Below are 20,382 nucleotides of genomic sequence, written 5' to 3' on the forward strand. Positions count from 1 at the left end.
CCTGCGGCTCGTGACGATACATTGAGGTCTTAACACACGAAACAATTGGTCTGTGCAAGGAACTGAACAGTGTTTATATAATTTTTTTACCTCTGAACCACCGCAATGTCCAACTGTCCTGAGCACTGACCCATTGACTGTCAATATATGACTGACAGACTGCAACGGTTTGAGTTAAAAATCTTTGTTTGTGTTCTACTGAAGAAACCGAAGTCACCTACATCTTGGATGCCCTGGGGGTAAGCAGATAAACATCAAATTTTCATTTTTGGGTGAACTATCCCTTTAAATTAGAAATTAATTTGTAATCGCTATAGTCAATGGTTAAATACTAGGAAAAAAGGTTCCTAAAAACATTACTAAAATTGGTATTAGTGATACTCACCTTCAGTCATAACAAATTATTTAACAAATATTAAAAATGTACTGTCTTTATGTTGTTTCCACATTAATTTGAAGATTAATTGTAAAAATGATTGCAGTGTAAAAGTACTACCTGATCTCGTGATGAAAACGAACCTGTGGGAACTTTTTCGCAAGACACGAAATACATACTAATAAGTACATATCACTGCAGTTTCCAACAGAAGTTAATACTCGAGGCGGTAAAACAGCGAGTACTTACAATTGTTTTCGTACACAGCTATGATTACAGTCTCATGTGTTTCGCTTTCCGGACGTAACAAGTTTGCTCGGTAGTTCAACCGGCACAGAATTGGTCTTTGGATGCGGAATCCTTGGGTACAAATTCCGTGAAAAACATGACTCACGATGAAAGATCGAAAAACAAGGTAAAATGGCATGCTTGCGATTGCGTTTTTACATCACATACGCTTTTGTTCATACTATCATGTAGGTTTAGGTTTAGTACAGATGGTACCTTATTTTAAAACATCACGGAGCATTAGAGTTATAGCGCCACTCGACGGGCATTTCAAGTGAGAACTGCGGTGATGAGTACAAAAAATCACATAAAACGTTTATCTGCTCTGGGGAAAAAAAAAAAAAAACTTTTTTATTACCACTCAGTGGACATTTCACATCGAATATGTCATGAAACGTACATGGCGGATAAGTATTTCGTTTATTGTGAAAAAGTTCACACAGGTCCCAACATCATGAGACCAGGTTGTCAAAGTATATTTGAAAACTTTTAGGTGGAAGTAATCACGATTAATCGCAATTAATCACAATTAACTTCAGCAAAAATGTGCAATTAATTAGTTTTTATTTTTTATTTTTTTGCAATCGATTGACAACACTTGTTAGAAGAGATGTTTATGTGGCCATGTGCCAAGAGATGGGTTTGTGAACAGTAGTTAATAGAGAATGTAAAAGCATGTAGACAAGTCATTTTTACTTAAATGAGAAATACTCGCCAAATTAGCTTTTTGGTATTTGTATTCATTTTTGACTTTTAACTTTTAAAGTTTTCTTTTGTTTTGCTGTGGCATCGAAAATCGTGATATATTAAACTTCAGTATGTGACAGACATCCCTGGTGCTGTGTATCCTGAAGAGTTCCTGTGCTGTTTGATTGATATCCTTCTCTGCACAAATACAGGATTGGAGTTGCCACAGTGAGGGCTCAGGATATTTGATGACAGTGGAAATGACAGGTCAAAGGCACTTTGTCGTCTCTTTTCCTCTATCAATATTTCTTCCTCTCTTCCTCTGTCCCATCTACCATCGTCACGGTCCCAAATCCAGCCCTTCATGAGGTTATCAGTAGCCCGCCACCAGAATTCAATTGCAACTTCTGTGTCTAAACTGCAAACAAGTAACATGCAGAGAAAGCGCAACGGCAAGGGATAGTTCACACAAAAATAAAAAGTCTGTCATTAATTACTCACCCTTATGTTGTTCCAAACCCATAAGACCTTCGTTCATCTTCTGAACACAAATTAAGATATTTTTGATGAAATTCGAGTGCTTTTTCAACCCTGCATAGACAGCAACGCAACTGCTATGTTCAAGGCCCAGAAAGGTAGTAAGGACATCAATAAAATAGTCCATGTGACACTTTTTGTGCAGTCTTTAACGTGTGTTCACGAGAGTACCACACTTTCCATACTTTTGTCTGGAAGTGTCCTGAAGCAAAGCATTTTGAGTTTCTCTGCTGTATGTTTTAAACTTCCTCTGTCAGACCGGAGAAATCAAGCAGCAGTTTTAACACGGTAATCACACGGCCTGTAGGAATGTGGGAAGAGCTAATTAATCCCCCTCAACCCTGTCATATTCCCTAGTCATTTAGCACTAGCCCTCTGTCCATCTCGGTGCTCGTAACTGTGCTCATTTTAACTATGCCCTTGGGCCTGTTATGTTCACAGTGCTGTGTAATTAGGAACCAAATAAACCATCCTCGTATTTCAAAACTAGTGGAATTTCTTGACTCGAGTGATGTCTTTTATATTTCATCAATTGAGCCGTTGATATAAAACAGACTTTTAGATTCCCTTGTCAAAAACAGCATCTAAAAACACAAGCGATCCATCTATTGTGGCTCATCAAAACCGGCAAACCAAACATTGTAAACCTAACCATCAAAAGCTTCCTGAATACAAACCATCTGCTCGCTGAAGACTAAGGGAATAGATTCCTACAGGAATGGATGGCTCAGTTCTCTGCCTGAAAAGAGTTTGATTTACAAGAGCCCATCGAGAGATCTCCATCTCCTCACACAGAAGAGAAATGACAGCCTGTCAGCGACAAGCTTTACTCAGTGATTGAACACTTTTGAAGTTAGGTGAGATAACATCAGGAGAGAAACAACGGTAGTCGTTGCTTGTTAATTTGAATGATGGCGAACTCTTTGTTCAGTCAAAACAAAGTGTTGTTTTGACTGATTAGATCGCTAATGTTATTTACAGAGGAAAGAAGACAAATTCTGGTTACAATTTGTTGGCGCTTTTGCAGGATGTGTTTGAAGCAAAATGGTGACTATTCTAAATCATTGTTTCCACACGCTGAAACCTTGTAATTGTTAAAGGCCAAGGATCAGCAATCTTTACGTAAAACTGATTGTGCAGACCAAACTGTAAGTCGTAGAGACTTGAAACTTGGAGGGATGGTAGTTCTCACACCACCAACAACGTCACCAAGGCTTGCCCCAATCGACCTGAGTTTGAAGTTGGTCATAACTCAAGAGACTCATGTCGTTGGAATCCTTGGAATTTTTGGGGGTATTTTGGACTCTCTGAAAAACCTACTTTGTAGGAACTTGTCCTAGGTTTTTCGCTCAATCAAAACCAAACCAGTGCAGAAAGTTTCTCTGGAGAGTGAATATCAATAATTATCAAAAAAAGATCAAACTTTCGACTCACAAAGAGATGCCAAAATGAGATGCTTGTTTGAAAGGGGCAGGGCCACTTTTAGTACAATGCCTATAACTCCTGAACGGAATGAGGTATCTTTGCCAAACTCAGAACATATATTAAAGAGCTCAATCTGGGGCCACAGAACAAAAATTGCGGAGCTTATCGCTTAGCGCTTATCGCTTATCACTATCAGAGGGGGGAAAAATGGCTATACCTATGAAAACCGTGACCGCTGTGCGCGGTCTTGGTCCAAAGTGCAACAAGTGTCTATAAGGACATTTGTGTATCTCAAAAAAAAAACATGGCCACCACTGGCCAATGAAGTTTGAGCACCTATTAGACAAGGTTAATGAAGGCCGATTGGAACGAAACTCGGTGGGCCTGTTTAAAATGTACCCTTTGGGAAGCTATAATGGGGTTGTTTAGAAAAGGGGCCTGTCCAAATTTCTGCCCAAAATCCTACAAAGCCTCAAATCTTTGCGAAACCTGCTCAGAACATCCGACGCGATTCTAAACAAACATGCAAAGTTTTTAAAGAGATCGGACCACAGCTAGAGCTATAACAGTCATAATCATTAAAAAAATAACAGTCATAATCATTAAAAAACAAAATATTTCTAAGGTAAATTACCTGAATTTGCTTTTTAAAATAATTGATTTAGGTGGTTACAGGCTTGCTAAATGTCATTTTCATACGGCTAAAATGCTTTAAAGCACTTTAAGTGCAGCTGTTATGACTGTTATAGTGTCACCTACGGTAGTCTCCATAAATGGTCTCCATAAAACTTTGCATGTTTGGTTAGTATCATGTCGCATGAGCTCGCCTAGTTTTGTGAAGGTTTGAGTTTTTGTTTAGGATTTATATGCTTTTGGGTATATTTGGCCACGCCCCTTTTGAAAATGACCCTGTTACAGCAGCCCAAAGGTAAACTTCATAATTTTTTTGATAATAATGATCTAAAGAGTCCAGAGAATCGTGCTGCAGTGCTTATATTGAGGTTGAGCGAAAAACCTAGGACTAGTTCGCTAAAGTAGGTTTTGTTCCAGTTGACCTCTATTAACCTTGTCTAATAAGTGCTCAAAAGTCATTGGCCCATGATGGTCATGTTTTCTGAGATCTGACATTTGTGGCATTTTGGACAAAGATACTGCATACCAATTTTCAAGTCAATAGTTTTTTTTCTCTGTTATAGTGCCAAGTGGCCAAACTCTTTCTTTCTGTTCAAGAGTTATAGGCATTTTAGTAAAAGTGGCTCCGCCCCTTACAAACGTTTTGGCATCCCGTTGCGATGGCAAGTTGAAAGCTTAACTTTTTTCATTTTGCACTGGTTTGCTTCCGGTCGGGTGAAAAAACTAGGACTAGTTCACAAAAGCAGGTTTTAAAAGAAATCCAAAATAATTTAATAGGGTGACAGACAGTCAAATCCGATATAAGGCACTTAAGTCTGCGACTAACAGTTTAGAGGTTATGAGTGACTTCATACTTTTGATCGCTGTAGCACCCCGTCAGGCTGATTGGGTGATATTGTAGACATTGTGAGTACTACCATCCCTCCATCCCTCTATGACTTATGGTTTTGTCTGCCCAATCACTTTTACTGCGGAGAATGCTGATCCTTGGCCATTTTAACAAGTACAATAGGGTTTCAGTGCTACGCGCTTGAACCCCTAATCAGACAAAAAAGACAAATGTACAGGACTTCCCCCGATGATGCTAAAGTACCACTTTATTGACAACAAACCAGAATAATGTTCCTTTAAAGTCATGAATTCCAATGTAAAACCTGTTTTAATTCCATTATGTGACATATTTCAGAGGTTCAACAGAACAACGTCAATTTTTTTCTAGTGACGCCTTAAAAAGAGATGGATCAAGCCATGGATTTATTTAGCCAATATCAATTCGTTACATTTATATAGCGCTTTTCTAGACACTCAAAGCGCTTTACAGTGTCAGGGGTATCTCCTCATCCACCACCAGTGTGCAGCATCCACCTGGATGATGCGACGGCAGCCATAGTGCGCCAGAACGCCCACCACACACCAGCTTACTGGTGGAGAGGAGACAGAGTGATGAAGCCAATTGGAATATGGGGATGATTCGGAGGCCATGATGGTCAGAGGCCAATGGGCAAATTTGGCCAGGATGCCGAGGTCATACCTCTACTCTTTTTTCGAAAGACAGCCTGGGATTTTTAATGACCACAGAGAGTCAGGACCTCGGTTTAACGTCTCATCCGAAGGACGGTGCTTTTTGGCAGTATAGTGTCCCCGTCACTATACTGGGGTGCTAGGACCCACACAGACCTCAGGGTGAGCACCCTCTGCTGGCCTCATTAGCACCTCTTCCAGCAGCAACCTAGTTTTCCCCAGGAGGTCTCCCATCCAGGTACTGACCAAGCTCAACCCTGCTTAGCTTGAGTGGGTGACCAGTCTTGGGCTACAGGGTGATATGGCTGCTGGTGAATATCAGGGTTATTTATGAATGGAAGGTGGGGTGGAGTCTTTGAATAATGCTTAATAATATGTATCAATCAAAGTAATGTTTTTTATTGACTCTGAAGTGGGGTGTTATGATTTATTAGACACGTGTGTTGTTGTTGGGTCTGCCGGAGCCTGGTCGTGCATCTCCATCTGTGTAATTAACGTAATTATGGAGTCTAGGATCCACAGCGGAGTCTCAGGCTGCTGGCGTTTGTTGAGTAAATGAGCCGCTTACCCTCACGCTGCCCATTTGAAGGCAAATGTGTTCACAGTTTGTAAAAGCGACAGAGTGTATATGTTCATGTCAAGGGGTCAAGGTTTGGCTGGTTAGCATGATCTGTTAACTGTAACTACAATAAAAGGCATATTTCTAAATTGGTGACCATTCAAATGTAGCTGAGTATTTCATCCAAAATATCGTATTTTTTTGGGTGAACTATCCCTTTAAGTTTATCTGTCTAATATTGATCTAATGTCTAATTTTATTTTATCCCAGCTTTATTTCAAATACCAAAAACTATTTTTCATAGTCTAATAACCAAACTATTATGAGCCGGGGGTGTAAACTTTTGAACAGGATGAAGATGTATACATTTTTCTTATTTTACATAAATGTCATATTTTTTTCATTTAGTACTGCCCTTCAGAAGCGACTGAAGGTACTTAGATGTTTCCCAGAAGACAAAATAAGTTCATTTTACCCTGATCTTCAAATTCAAAAGTTTTCACCCCCAGCTCTGAATGCATTGTGTTTCCTTCTGAAGCATCAGTGAGTGTTTGAACCTTCTGTAATAATTGCAAATGAGTCCCTCAGTTGTTGGAAGTTTATCTGTCTAATATTTATCTAATGTCTAATTTTATTTTATCCCAGCTTTATTTCAAATACTAAAAACAGTTTTTCATAGTTTTAGCATTAGTTAACTGGCTCATACCAGTGAACATGTTTTGAGATTTTTCAAATCAAAAACCAAAGTCTAACATCCAAACTAGAAGAAATATTTGCCTCAAGGTGTGTGTAAGTCTTCTAAGGAGAAAGTCACGCATGCATGCTTGATATCACATGAACTGTGATGATGATGATGCTTGCTAGTAGGTCTTGGTATTACACCACGCTGAATAATTCATCAGAGAGCCCCCCTAGCAAAGCCTTTACTTTACCATGAATCTATGTCATCTGTCTCTACTTTCGCACGTTTTTTTCCTCAAAGTACTCTTCGCCTGCTCGGCCGGCAGAAGTAAAGTGACCCTCATGTATCGTTAACCGTCCAGCTCTTGACAGGCCGGGGAGAAAAGATGCTCAATCGAGTCCCTTACCTGTCAGGTCTGTCTTCGGAGAGCGGCAGAACTGTTATGCTGTTCCAAGACTAGTTGTACCCGGTCACATATTTCCCATGAGATTATGATTGGCAGTGAATTGCTTTCAAAAGTGAGTAAAGGATTTTTTAAAGACTTTTTATACATGTTATAATAATGTACTGGACATAATTTGTGACTAAAGACAAGAATATGAGAAATGATTTTGAAAAATGAGAACAAACTGTTCTTCTTCTGAAGCAGTTGGCTTTTTGACATTTTGACCTTTTCAAAGGTGAAGTAAAATTATGACTGGATTCCACGATTTTATCTGCATTTTCCAAATCGTAGAAATCATAGGGCCTTTAAATTATTACATTTTGATGCAAAATTACAAAGACATAGTTTTTTTCCCTTTGGATTTGGAATTATGTGTACTGATGAATCATGCATAGTAAGTATCAGCATCCTGCCCCTTACCTGCCCCTCTGCCTCCAAACACACACACTTGTACAGAGTAAATCAATTATTCAACTCACTCTCTGAGAGCATGTGCACGTTTCAAAGCCAAAACATGCAGAAACACTCTCCTCTCATCAGCGCGGCCTTGTCTCGAAAGGATGATTGTGAAACCGAGCCAGCAAGCTAACCATCACAGCTTGAAAGAGCTTCAGAGTTCATACAGGATCCTATTAATGAATTATGAGTTGCATGTTTTATATCATTTCAGAACAAAGACAAGACACAGAGCAGCCCGGACTAGTATTTTACTAAAAACAAAAGCCTGCACAAAAGAAAACGTCAGAGTAATATATGAGTGGGGATAATTTGTTTTGCGCAAAAGATTAAGCTCATGAATATTAAATTGTTTATCCACAAATAATTTTAAATGACTTAAAAAGGTCAAAAGTTTGAGAACGTTTACACACACCTTGCAGAATCTGGAAAATGTTAATTATTTGACCAAAATAGGAGGGATCATACAAAATTGCATGTTATTTTTTTATTTAGTACTGACCTGAATATGATATTTCAAATAAAAGACATTTAAATGTAATCCACAAGAGAAAATAATAGTTGAATTTATAAAAATGTTTGTTTAGTGATAGTTGTTCATGAGTCCCTTGTTTGTCCCTAACAGTTAAACTGCCCGCTGTTCTTCAGAAAAATCTTTCAGGTCCCACAAACTCTGTGGTTTTCCAGCATTTTTGTGTATTTGAACCCTTTCCAACAATGACTGTACGATTTTCAGATCTTTTCACACTGAGGACAACTGAGGGACTTGTACGCAACTATTACTGATGGTTCAAACGCTCACTGATGCTTCAAAAGGAAAAACAATGCATTATGAGCTGGGGTGTAAACTTTTAAACAGAATGAAGATATCTACATTTTTCTTATTTTGCATAAATGTCATATTTTTTTTTTTATTTAGTACTGCCCTTCAGAAGCTATGGAAGGTACTTAGATGTTTCCCAGAAGACAAAATAAGTTAATTTTACCCTGATCTTCAAATTCAAAAGTTTTCACCCCCGGCTCTGAATGCATTGTGTTTCCTTCTGAAGCATCAGTGAGCATTTGAACCTTCTGTAATAGTTGCATATGAGTCCCTCAGTTGTTGTAAAGGGTTCAAATACACAGATATGCTGAAAAACCAAAGAATTTGTGGGACCTGAAGGATTTTTCTGAAGCACAGCAGGCAGTTTAACTGTTCAGGACAAACAAGTGACTCATAAACAACTATCACGAAACAAAAACAAAACAAAAAAGCACAGCTCTGGGTCATTCAGGTAACAACACCGTATTAAGAAACTTTTGAACGGGGTCATTTTTATAAATTCAACAATTTTTTTCTCTTGTGGACTATATGTAAACGTATTGTATGTGAAATATCTTACTCAGGTCAGTACTAAATAAAAAATAACATGCGTTTTATATGATCTCTCTTATTTTGGTAAAATAATTAACATTTTGCAGATTCTTCAAGGTGTATGTAAACTTTTGACATCAACTGTAGATACATCTAAGATATTTAGTGGGGACAAAATTTTCCATTGCTAAAACTGTTCAGGAAATTGTTAATTACACTTTTGGATCCTAATTTCCAAAATGTTACATTTTTGGTCCACATGGTACACCCCATTTATCCAAGAAAAATCCAGAGCATATTAGATAAACGCAAGAACCGCTCTGCAATTGGTAAAATGGAAATAACACTTGTGTGGGCGCAGAAAGAGAGATGCACATTGATCTTTAAGTCTCTGTTGGAGTGGCCTGGTTTGTTTGATCTCTCCTACGCAGTCTCTGCCTCTCTGTCTCCGGTTCACAACGATTTCACTGCAAAGCGCTTTTGTTTGTACTTTGTGCGAGACAATTTGTTTCGTCAAATTGTTTTATTAGTTATGAGTTGCTTGTAAGAGTGGCCCCTGTCATGATACATGTGTTCAATGTAAAGAAACATAGATGTGGGTGTGGCAGTGGGAAAATTGGATGTCTCATGGGACACTGAGCATGGTTCCCTAAAAACATCATTTCCACTGATCTGTGTGTGCAAATAAGAAAAAAACTAAATCTGTCACAGAGATAAGAAATAAGAAGTTGCTTGAGACGCAAGGCACTGATGTTGACTTAAACACCCACCAGATGTGTTTAATAAGCAAAAAGGAAATTTGTATTGACTTACGAGAGAATGTGAAATCATTATTTATATTAATATAAATAATAAAAAAATTCTTAAAGGGACAGTTCACCCAAAAATGAAAATCACCACGTGATTTACTCACCCTCAAGCCATCCTAAGTGTATATGACTTTCTTCTTTCAGATGAATACAGTTGGAGTTATATTGAAATATGTCCTTTATAATGGCAGGTAATAGCTGTTGATTTTTTGAAGTCCAATAAAGTGCATCCATCCATCATAAAAAGTACTCCACATTGCTCCAGGGGGTTAATAAAGGCCTTTCGAAGCAAATCGATGCATTTGTGTATGAAAAGTATCCATATTAAAAACTTAAAAACCGCAAACGGTTTGTACCTCAGTGGGTGATGCTGTGACCTCTCTCCACAGGTGAGTGATGGCAGCCTGACGATTGTTTCCATTAGCCGTGAGGACAGGGGAGCGTACACATGCCGAGCGTACAGCGAGCAGGGAGAGGCCGTCCATACCACACGCCTACTCGTCCAAGGTAGCACTATAACTGCTCTAAACTATTTCCCTGTGACTTTATCATTTGCTGTTAATTGAATAATATCGCTATCATTTTGTCAGAGTGCTGTGTTGTGTGTTTGAACAGTCCTCTGTGTGTTTGTGTCTGTGTATGTGTGTACAGTCATGCTTGCAAAGCTGCATGCTGCATGGCACCCATACTGCAGAGCTACAGAGATAATTGGACTCCATATGTTGGCTGTCTGGTACAGTATAAAGCAGTAATGGGTTCTCTGTCAGAGAGATTTTTCACCATAGTGCTGCCAAAGAAGCTTTTTTTCTGTTGGGATCCCTAATCTGTTCTGTGTCTGGTGCTTTTAGCATGCCATATTAGCATTTAACCCAATATCGCACTGGATGTTTAACTTTTGTTGCTTATTTGTTAACATTTTTTTTGTGTTAATTTAAAATATAAAGTAACCAAAGTTCAGATCCGTGACTGTGGCCTACCCATAATCATAAATGTGACCCTGGACCACAAAACCAGTCTTAAGTATATTTGTAGCAATAGCCAAAAATACATTGTATGAGTCAAAATGATCGATTTTTCTTTTTTTGGCAAAAATCATTAGAATATTAAACAAAGTTGATGTTCCATGAAGATATTTTATACATTTCCTACTGTAAATATCTTAAAACTTAATTTTTGATTGGTAATATGCATTGTTAAGAACTTCATTTGGACATCATTAAAGACGGTTTTCTCAATATATATTTTTTTCACCATCAGATTCTAGATTTTTAAAATTTTAAATATTGTCTTATCCTAACAAACCATCAATGGAAAGCTTATTTATTCAGCTTTCAGATGATGTATAAATTGTCTCAAATTGCTGGTTTTGTGGTCCAGGGTCACAAATATACTTTACTTTACTTGGGGAGATTTTTACACAAATATAAGAGCTGTCAAAAGATTAAAATTAGATTTCAGTGGCAGATTTCTGCAATAGTGCCCTTTATTCACCTTATTCACACTTTTAAACAACAATAAAACACTCATTTCTATTTTTGTCCTGTCAAATGTCAATCAAACCAGTATCAAACTCAATGCAGTCATAAAATGAGACTAAAACTTTTCTAAAACTGCTTCCTTTGAATTTATTTTGTTTTGCCCACTGTATTGAATGGTTTTAAAAAAGCGAATCATTAGTAATAGTGGCCATTTAATGCTAATAACTATAATGCTAAATGATATCATGTTTATTAGCACAATCAACACAGATTTGATGAGCCTGTTTCTGCCACAATTAAGCAAAAAGTTTGATTCATGATAATTACAAACTTTCTTGTAATAATAAGAAAGTTTTCACAGTAAAGAGAAGCATTCTTGTTATAACAACTCATAATATTAAAAGTAAACATTAATCATGAGGATGTTCATATTATTATAAAATACTTAACATTAATTATAAGAAAGCATATTATTATTATTATTATTATTATTATGATAGTTTTCGTTAATTCAGTTTATCAAAATTTTAAGATACTAAGCATGAATTCTGATAAAGGTTCTCATTATTATGAGATACTTTGTCTAACCATGATAAAGTTTGTCAAATTAGCATTTATCAATTAATTGAATGAGAAAATCTCATTATTATTATTAGATACTAAGCATTAATTATAATAACATTTCTCATTATGAATTTCTGTACTGGTCTAGACTAGTTTATCACATATTTGAAGATGTCAAGCCCTCCAAAGGCAAAGCGCAGTAACTACACATTTGGTGAAGATTGAATTAAGGCTTAAAATGGACTTTGTGACAACTATTTTGTCTTGTGACAAAGTCTCCTGGTTCAGTTTTGTCCTGTTTCAGAGAAACGAGAGTGTCAACATGTTTGACAAGCTGGTGTAAAAACTTTAAAGGCATTTTTCTCAGTTTCAGTGTTGGCGTAGTTACTGCACTTTGCCTTTGGAGGGCAGAATGGACAAAACAATAATATGTATATAAGTACATAATGAGTGATAGAATTTCTGTATTAAATATAGCTGCAAGCAGTGATTATCAGGGTTCTCTTTAAGGCATTACATATTATTTAGCAAGCCTATAACCACCTAAATCAATGATTTATAAAAAGCATTTTTGGCAAATCAAGGTAATGTACCATAAAAAAAAATATGATTTTTATTGTTTATGACTGTTATAGCGCCACCTACGGTCTGAACTCCCTTTGCAAACATTGCATGATTGTTTAAAATCACCTGTCACATGTGCTCACCTAGTTTTGTGAAGTTTTAAGTTTTTGTTTAGGATTTATAGGCTTTTGGGTATATTTGAACCTGTCCCTTTTCTAAACAACCCCGTTAATAGCTACCCAACTTCAACAATTTTTTTTTAATAATTATTGATCTAGAGAGTCCAGAGAATCATGCTGCCGTGCTTATATTAAGGTTGAGTAACTAAAGACCTAGGACTAGTTTGCAAAAAGTTAGAATCGAGAATATATAATAAACGATTTACTTGACAGCAGTGGTTCTTGAGGCAAAGTTGCTCAGTATGAGAAGATCTATCAAGTGATATGAATATTGTGTGAATGTGTGAAACACCACACAAGACAGAGTCGTAAAACTCCTTATCACCAACTAGTGACAATGTTCTTACAGAACTCTAGGGCCATGAGTCAAACATGCCCACCAAGTTTCAATCGGCCTCTGTTAACCTTGTTTAATGGGTGCTCAAAATTAATTGCCCGATGACCATGTTTTTTGAGATACGCAAATGTCCTCATAGACACTTGTGGCACTTTGGACAAAGACACGGCATACCAATTTTCAAGTCAATCGAACTAACGGGTACATAGCTATTTTTATGTTTTTTCCCCAGTTATACCACCACCAAGAGGCCAAACTCTTACATTGAGCTGTTACATACGTGTCCCAAGATTGGCAAAAATATCTCTTCCCATTTAAGAGTTTTAGTAAAAGCAGCTCCGTTTCTAACGAACGTTTTGGCGTCCAGTCGTGACGGCAAGTCAAAAGTTCAACTTTCTTTTCATAATTATAGATATTCACTCTTCAGATATTTTTTCTGCACTGGTTTGGTTCCAATCAGGTAAAAAACCTAGATTTAGTTTACTAAAAAAATCCAAAATACCGCATTTTGCATGGTGATGATAAAATTATGAGGAATTTCTTACTTTTGATCACTGTACCGTCACCGTAAGGCCGTTTGGGACGAGCCTTGGTGACGTTGTAGACAGTATGAGTACTACCATCCCTCCAAATTTCAAGTCTCTATGACTTAAAGTTTGGTCTGCCTGATCAATTTTAAGTGGAAAATGCTGATCCTTGGACATTCGAACAATGACAATAGGGTTTGAACCCCTAATAAGAATTTCAGTTAACAAAAAGAACAAGTTTTCTGTTAGTTTAAATAAAAATCAACTGCTGAGACATAAAAGTGCCAAGTTGCAGAAACACAGTTTTGTAGACACACTGGCTGTCTAGCGAGTTTGTTTTTGTACTGTAATGTGTGTGTGTGTGTGTGTGTGTGTGTGTGTGTGTGTGTGTGTGTGTGTGTGCTGTCGAGCAGGACGGAGAGCATCTGTAGAGTCCGTGCTTGCACGGGGAGCTCTCTGCAGGCTTTCTCCACAGAAGAGCCCTCTCTTTACACTGGCACTGCCAACTGAAGCGATGCCCACAGTGGGCGGTAGAGTGAGATCTGTGGGTAGGCCGCTGCAGATTCTCACACTGGGTAGAATTCTTATCTTAGCCAATGATATTTAGATGAGACCACTGAGTGGTGCCTATATTAACTCATTCGGTATCATTCACCACTGTAAACAAGGTATTGATTAAATACAATTTTGTGTGATTCACTCCACAATCGACTGACATTGTCTAACCGATGTTAAATACAAATGACAGAATGAAAAATATATTATTAGACACATTTATATGAGATCTTTTCTTTAATACTGTTGTTTTAACCTTGAAGAGGACTGAGATTGCTATATGCTTCAATAGGATGTGGCACATCCTGATATGTAATGCTGATTTATTATGTGTCTCGTTTCTATTTCAGGACCACCATTTATTGTCTCACCGCCAGAGAACATAACCGTAAACATATCCCAGGATGCATTCTTCACTTGTCAGGCTGAGGCGTATCCTGGCAACCTTACGTACACCTGGTTCTGGGAGGAAGATAACGTCTTCTTCAAGAAGTAAAGTTATGATCGGGTTCATTACTGTACCATAACCCCACTGTCCTGTGTCCATGTGGAGTTTGTCACAGTCCATGTAGTTTCGTCATCATCATTGAGGCATCAGTGAGTTTTAGGGACTATAGCCATTGTGATACTGTTTTAGGCTTTGGTTAAACTTCCAGAACTTCACTTCCAGAATAAAAATGTCCTGATAATTTACTCACCCCCATGTTATCCAAGATGTTTATGTCTTTCTTCCCTCAGTCCAAAAAAAAAAAGTTTTTAAGGATAAATATTTCAGGATTTTCCTCCACATAGCGGACTTCAATAGGAGCCACTGCGTTGAAGGTCCAAATTGCAGTTTCAATGGAGCACGACCCCAGCCAAGGAATAAGGATCTTATCTAGCAAATGATTGGCCCTTTTAAAAAAAAATGTTTTAAAAGCTTTTTTATCCACAAATGCTTGTTTTGCACTAGCTTTACGATTTGTGTTATACGATGTTGTCTATGTACTCCAATTCAGAAAGTTAGGGTAGGTTCAAAATCATCCAACACTGTTGTCTTACTTTATTTTGTAAAAAGCATTTAACTTTCTTTTTGCATATTCGCTTTGCAAACACTGGGTCGGTACTTCTGCCTGTGTGACCTTTCCAATGTGACTACATAATGCGTAAAATTGAGCTAGTGCAAGATGAGCATTTGTGGTTAAAAAGTATAGAAATTATGTATATTTTTTAGATACCAAGCACTCGTTATTTTAAAAAAGTTTCTAATTTCCTAATTGGCAAATCATTATCAGGGTTCAGTCGCGTTAAGAAAATTAAGCAAATATGAAAATAGATATTACGTATTGTTTAGCAAGCCTGTAACCACCTAAATCAATGATTTAAAAAGCATATTTGGCAAATCCAGATTGTTTACCATAGAAATATGATGATTTTTATGTTTATGACTGTTATAGTGCCACCTACGGTCCAATCACTACAAAACTTTGCATGCTTGTTTAGAAACCTGCCGTATATACTCACCTAGTTTTGTGAAGTTTTGAGTTTTTGTTTAGGATTTATAGGCTTTTGAGTATATTTGAATTCGTCTCTTTTTTAAACGACCCCGTTATAGCTACCCAAAGGTAAAGTTCAACATTACTTAAATAATTATTGGTCGAGAGAGTACATGACCTTTCCAACGTGACTGCGTAATGTGTTAAATTAAGCTAGTGCAAGATGATCATTTGTGGTTAAAAAGTATAGAAATTCTCTGCATTTTTTTGAAACCAATCAGTTGTTTTTAAAAAGTTTTTAATTTCCTAAACGCTAAATCATTATCAGGTTTCAGTCGCTTTAAGAAATTTAAGCACATATGAAAATAGACATTACGTATTGTTTAGCAAGCCTGTAACCAACTAAATCAATGATTTAAAAAGCATATCTGGAAAATCCAGGTTATTTACCATAGAAAATATGATGATTTTTTAATGTTTATGACTGTTATAGTGCCACCTATGGTCCAATCGTCATAAAACTTTGCATGCTTGTTTAGAAACCTGCCGTATGTGCTCACCTAGTTCCCCTTCAGTCGAATCACTTCGACGTTACATGGGAATTCGCTTAGAATCCAATCATATCTGAGCCTTATACAAAAGGCCAATGAAAATTGGCGAGTGGCATTTGCATGATGCGCCACGCCCCGTACATACGGGTATAAATAGCGACGTCATGCGCCAGTCAGACAGCTTCTTCGCTTCAGATCCGTCTGAATGTTGAGCCTGCTTTCTCTGCTAAAGAGTCTACAATCTTCAAAAGAAAAGAGTTCTTCCAGAGTTCCTGCTCTCTCTCCTGACGTGCTGCAACTAAAAGAGCTTATCCTTCTGCAGCCGTCAGCGATCTCCCGCGGGCTGCCGTTTTCACGGCCACTACAGCCGCTCTGCTTTCCAGCGAGAGAGTCCCGTTGAGTGCACAGCCGCCCCGCGGCTTTTTCCCTGGGCAGACCGGGAGCTAAAAGAGCAATTTATCGCGGCCGTAAGACGTTCTTTTCAGAATGGCTTTTCGGCCGTGCGCTTCAGGATGCGGTAGTTTCCTCCCTCCTGCGGACGGACATGATCACTGCCTCACGTGTTTGGGGAGTGAGCACGCTGAGGCAGCGTTCATGGATGGTGAATGCATTCATTGCGAATGCATGACCATGAGCACGCTGAAGTCCCGCCGCTCGTTCGCGAGGCGGCTCCCCCCGTCTTCCTCCCGCGGTCCGTCGTTAAGCCGTCAATGCTTTTTGGCCACCGCGGCGAGACGCGGGGGGGACTTAACTGTCACCGTGCAGAACGCACCGCCGGCCCAGAAAGCCCTGCGGTCTTCTGTCACACAGCGTGGTCCCGTCGAGTTCCCGGAGCAGTACGCTTCCCCGCCCAGCGGGCTGAGCGTCTCCTTCGGTGCTCCTGCGGAGGATGAGATGTCGACCGCAGCATCAGAGGGAGAGTCGGTCGGCGAGGCGGACGCTTCGGCGGCGCGGCCCCCTCCAGAGGTGGCCGCTCCGTCTGAGGTGGACGTTGAGCTATCGACTATGCTCCTCCGGGCCGCCAGGGGGATCGGTCTGGAGGTGCCCCAGGCGCCCCCGGCCGATCCTTCTAGGCTGGATGATTGGTTCCTGGGGAGGGCCCCCGCGGCTCCACCTCGCCCCCCCTCGGTCCCATTCTTCCCGGAGGTGCACGAGGAGCTGACGAGATCCTGGCGGGCCCCCTTCTCATCACGGCCCCGCCCCAGCTCCTCTCCCCTCACCACCCTCGATGGCGGGGCGGCCAGGGGGTATGCGGCGATTCCCCGGGTCGAGCGCGCTGTGGCGGTGCATTTGTGCCCACGCGGCGCTGCCACCTGGAGGGATCGTCCGCATCTCCCGTCCAGGGCGTGCGAGCGCTCGTCCGCCCTTGCGGGCCGCGTTTACCACGCCGCTGGACAGGCCGCCACCGCCCTGCATGCTATGGCGATCCTCCAAGTTTATCAGGCCCAGGCCCTGAAACAGCTGCACGAGGGTGGTCCCGACCAGGGGGTTATGGAAGAACTCCGCGCCGCCACCGACTTCGCCCTACGGGCGACGAAGGTCACGGCGCGTTCCCTTGGTCAGGTGATGTCCACAGCCGTGGTCCAGGAGCGACACCTATGGCTCACTCTGGCCCAGATGGCAGACGTCGACAAAGCTCGCTTTCTTGACGCTCCTATCTCCCAGAGTGGCCTATTCGGCGACACTGTCGAGGACTTTGCCCAGCAGTTCTCGGCAGTCCAGAAGCAGAGGGAGGCCATTCAACACATCCTGCCCCGCCGCGAGTCCAAAACCATCCCGCCGCCGGTGGCTCAGCCTCCCCCCGCTCGTCGCCGAGGGCGCCCCCCCGCGGCCCCCACCAAACCTGCTCCGTCGCCTGCTGAACCCAAGAAGGAGACGGCCCGACGTCGAGCCGGCCGCGGGGGCGCGGCGCCGCCCGCCTCTCAGGGACCTGCAAAGAACACCCGCAAGAGAGCCGCGAAACGTCCCTGACGCGGGCAACCCGGAGGTGGAGAAGTTTGTTCTTCAGGGGACGAGAACATCTGCGTCCCCGCTCCCGCTGGAGGGCCGGGGGTTGTTGTGCACTTTAACGCTGCCGCCGGCCCACGGGTCGGCGGTACCCACAACTTCAATAAAAGAGCAATTTCCTTCACCTCCGGGGCCTCGGCCCCGTGTTCCCGTTCCGGGCGGCACCAGGATGCCCTCTCGGAGCCGGACTCGGAGCTGTCTTTCGCCAGCGCGGGAACCTGGGAAGAAGGTAGGCCCTGCTCAGAGCAGCTTGTCTCCCCTTCCTGTTCCCCCCCTAGGCTGCCCCACCACGGTCACGTCGGTCAACGTTCCCTTGACACCCCTGTCGAGGCGCTTGGGGGCCTGGCTTCAGCTCCCCAGCCCCTCGCGGTGGTTGATACGGACGGTACGTCTCGGCTATGCGATTCAGTTCGCCAAAGCTCCGCCCAGGTACAGAGGTGTCCTTCACACTCGTGTCCACTCAGACACCCACGCCGCTGTCCTGCGTGCAGAGGTCGCAGTCCTACTGGCGAAGGATGCGATCGAGCTTGTCCCTCCAGCCGAGATGAGGTCAGGGTTTTACAGTCCCTACTTCATCGTGCCCAAAAAGAGTGGTGGGTTAAGACCCATCCTGGATCTCAGAGTCCTGAATCGGTCCCTTCTCAGGCTGCCGTTCAAGATGCTCACGACGAAGCGCATGCTCTCATGCATTCGTCCCCAGGATTGGTTTGCAGCCATCGACCTGAAGGACGCGTACTTCCATGTCTCGATTCTTCCTCGCCACAGGCCCTTTCTTCGGTTTGCGTTCGAGGGTCGAGCATTCCAGTACAAAGTTCTCCCATTCGGCCTGTCCCTCTCTCCTCGCGTTTTCACCAAGGTTGCGGAAGCGGCCCTGGCCCCTCTTTGGCTGTCAGGTTTCCGCATCCTCAACTATCTCGACGACTGGCTTCTGATAGCCCACTCTCGAGAGGTGCTTTGCGACCAGAGGGACCTGGTGCTTCAGCACCTCAGCCGCCTGGGCCTTCAGGTCAACCGAGAAAAGAGCAAACTCTCCCCAGTGCAGAGGATCTCTTTTCTCGGCGTGGAGCTGGACTCGGTCTCCATGACAGCCCGTCTCACCAACGAGCGCGCTCAGTCGGTGCTGAGATGTCTAGATTTATTCAGGCACAAGACAGCGGTTCCTCTAAAAACTTTTCAGAGGCTCCTGGGGCATATGGCAGCTGCGGCCGCGGTAACGCCGCTGGGCTTGCTTCATATGAGACCGCTTCAGCACTGGCTACACGACCGAGTCCCGAGACGGGCATGGCACCGTGGCACACTCCGGATTGGCGTTTCCCCGCAGTGTCGCCGCCTGTTCAGCCCGTGGTCAGACCCTGCCTTTCTCCAGGCCGGAGTACCCCTGGGGCAGGTGTCCAGGCACATCGTGGTTTACACGGATGCCTCCACCACGGGTTGGGGTGCTGTGTGCAACGGGCAAGCAGCTTCGGGCTCCTGGACAGGACCTCGACTGCAGTGGCACATCAATTGCCTCGAGTTGTTGGCTGTGCTTCTGGCCCTTCGTCGCTTCCGACCGACGTTGCGTCAGAAGCACGTACTTGTGCGTACCGACAGCACTGCGACTGTGGCTTATATCAACCGCCAGGGCGGCCTCCGCTCCCGTCGCATGTCACAACTCGCCCGCCGTCTGCTCCTCTGGAGTCAAACGTGGCTAAAATCGCTACGTGCCATTCACATTCCGGGGGAACTCAACCGTGCAGCCGATCAGCTCTCACGGCAGTCCACCCTCCCTGGAGAATGGCGACTCCACCCCGAGACAGTCCAGCTGATTTGGAGGCATTTCGGGGAGGCCCAGATAGATCTGTTTGCCTCCCCCGAATCCTCCCACTGCCAGCAGTTCTTCTCCCTCAACGAGGTATCCCTCGGCAGGGACGCTCTGGCCCACAGCTGGCCTCCGGGGCCCAAGTACGCCTTTCCCCCAGTGAGCCTCCTTGCACAGACCCTGTGCAAGATCAGGGAGGACGAGGAGCAGGTTCTCCTGGTCGCCCCATACTGGCCTGCCAGGACCTGGTTCCCAGAACTCATTTCCCTCGTGGCAGCCCCTCCCTGGAAAATCCCCTTGAGGAAGGACCTTCTTTCTCAGGGGATGGGCACTATTTGGCACCCACGTCCCGATCTATGGAACTTGCACGTCTGGCTCCTGGACGGAACGCTTCAGACCTCGCCGGCCTTCCACAGGCCGTGGTAGAAACCATCACTCAGTCCCGAGCCCCCTCTACAAGGCAGGCGTACGCACTGAGGTGGGGTCTATTCGTCGACTGGTGTTCCTCACGAGAACAGGACCCACAGAGATGCACGATTGCAGTAGTGCTTTCCTTCCTGCAAGAGAAGTTGGAG

General features: G+C 42.4%; 1 protein-coding gene across 1 annotated transcript in view; it reads left to right on the plus strand.

The window, feature by feature from the left end:
• igsf9bb (immunoglobulin superfamily, member 9Bb) overlaps nucleotides 1–20,382 on the plus strand; it is a 160,772-nt gene that overhangs the window by 85,492 nt on the left and 54,898 nt on the right. Inside the window, exons 5-6 of the mRNA XM_073824629.1 lie at nucleotides 10,162–10,279; nucleotides 14,327–14,468. Of these exons, the coding sequence (XP_073680730.1) occupies nucleotides 10,162–10,279; nucleotides 14,327–14,468 (260 nt within the window). The remainder of the gene's footprint in view (nucleotides 1–10,161; nucleotides 10,280–14,326; nucleotides 14,469–20,382) is intronic.

Source organism: Garra rufa, chromosome 19, assembly GCF_049309525.1.
Source record: "Garra rufa chromosome 19, GarRuf1.0, whole genome shotgun sequence".
Classification (NCBI taxonomy): Eukaryota; Metazoa; Chordata; class Actinopteri; order Cypriniformes; family Cyprinidae; genus Garra; species Garra rufa.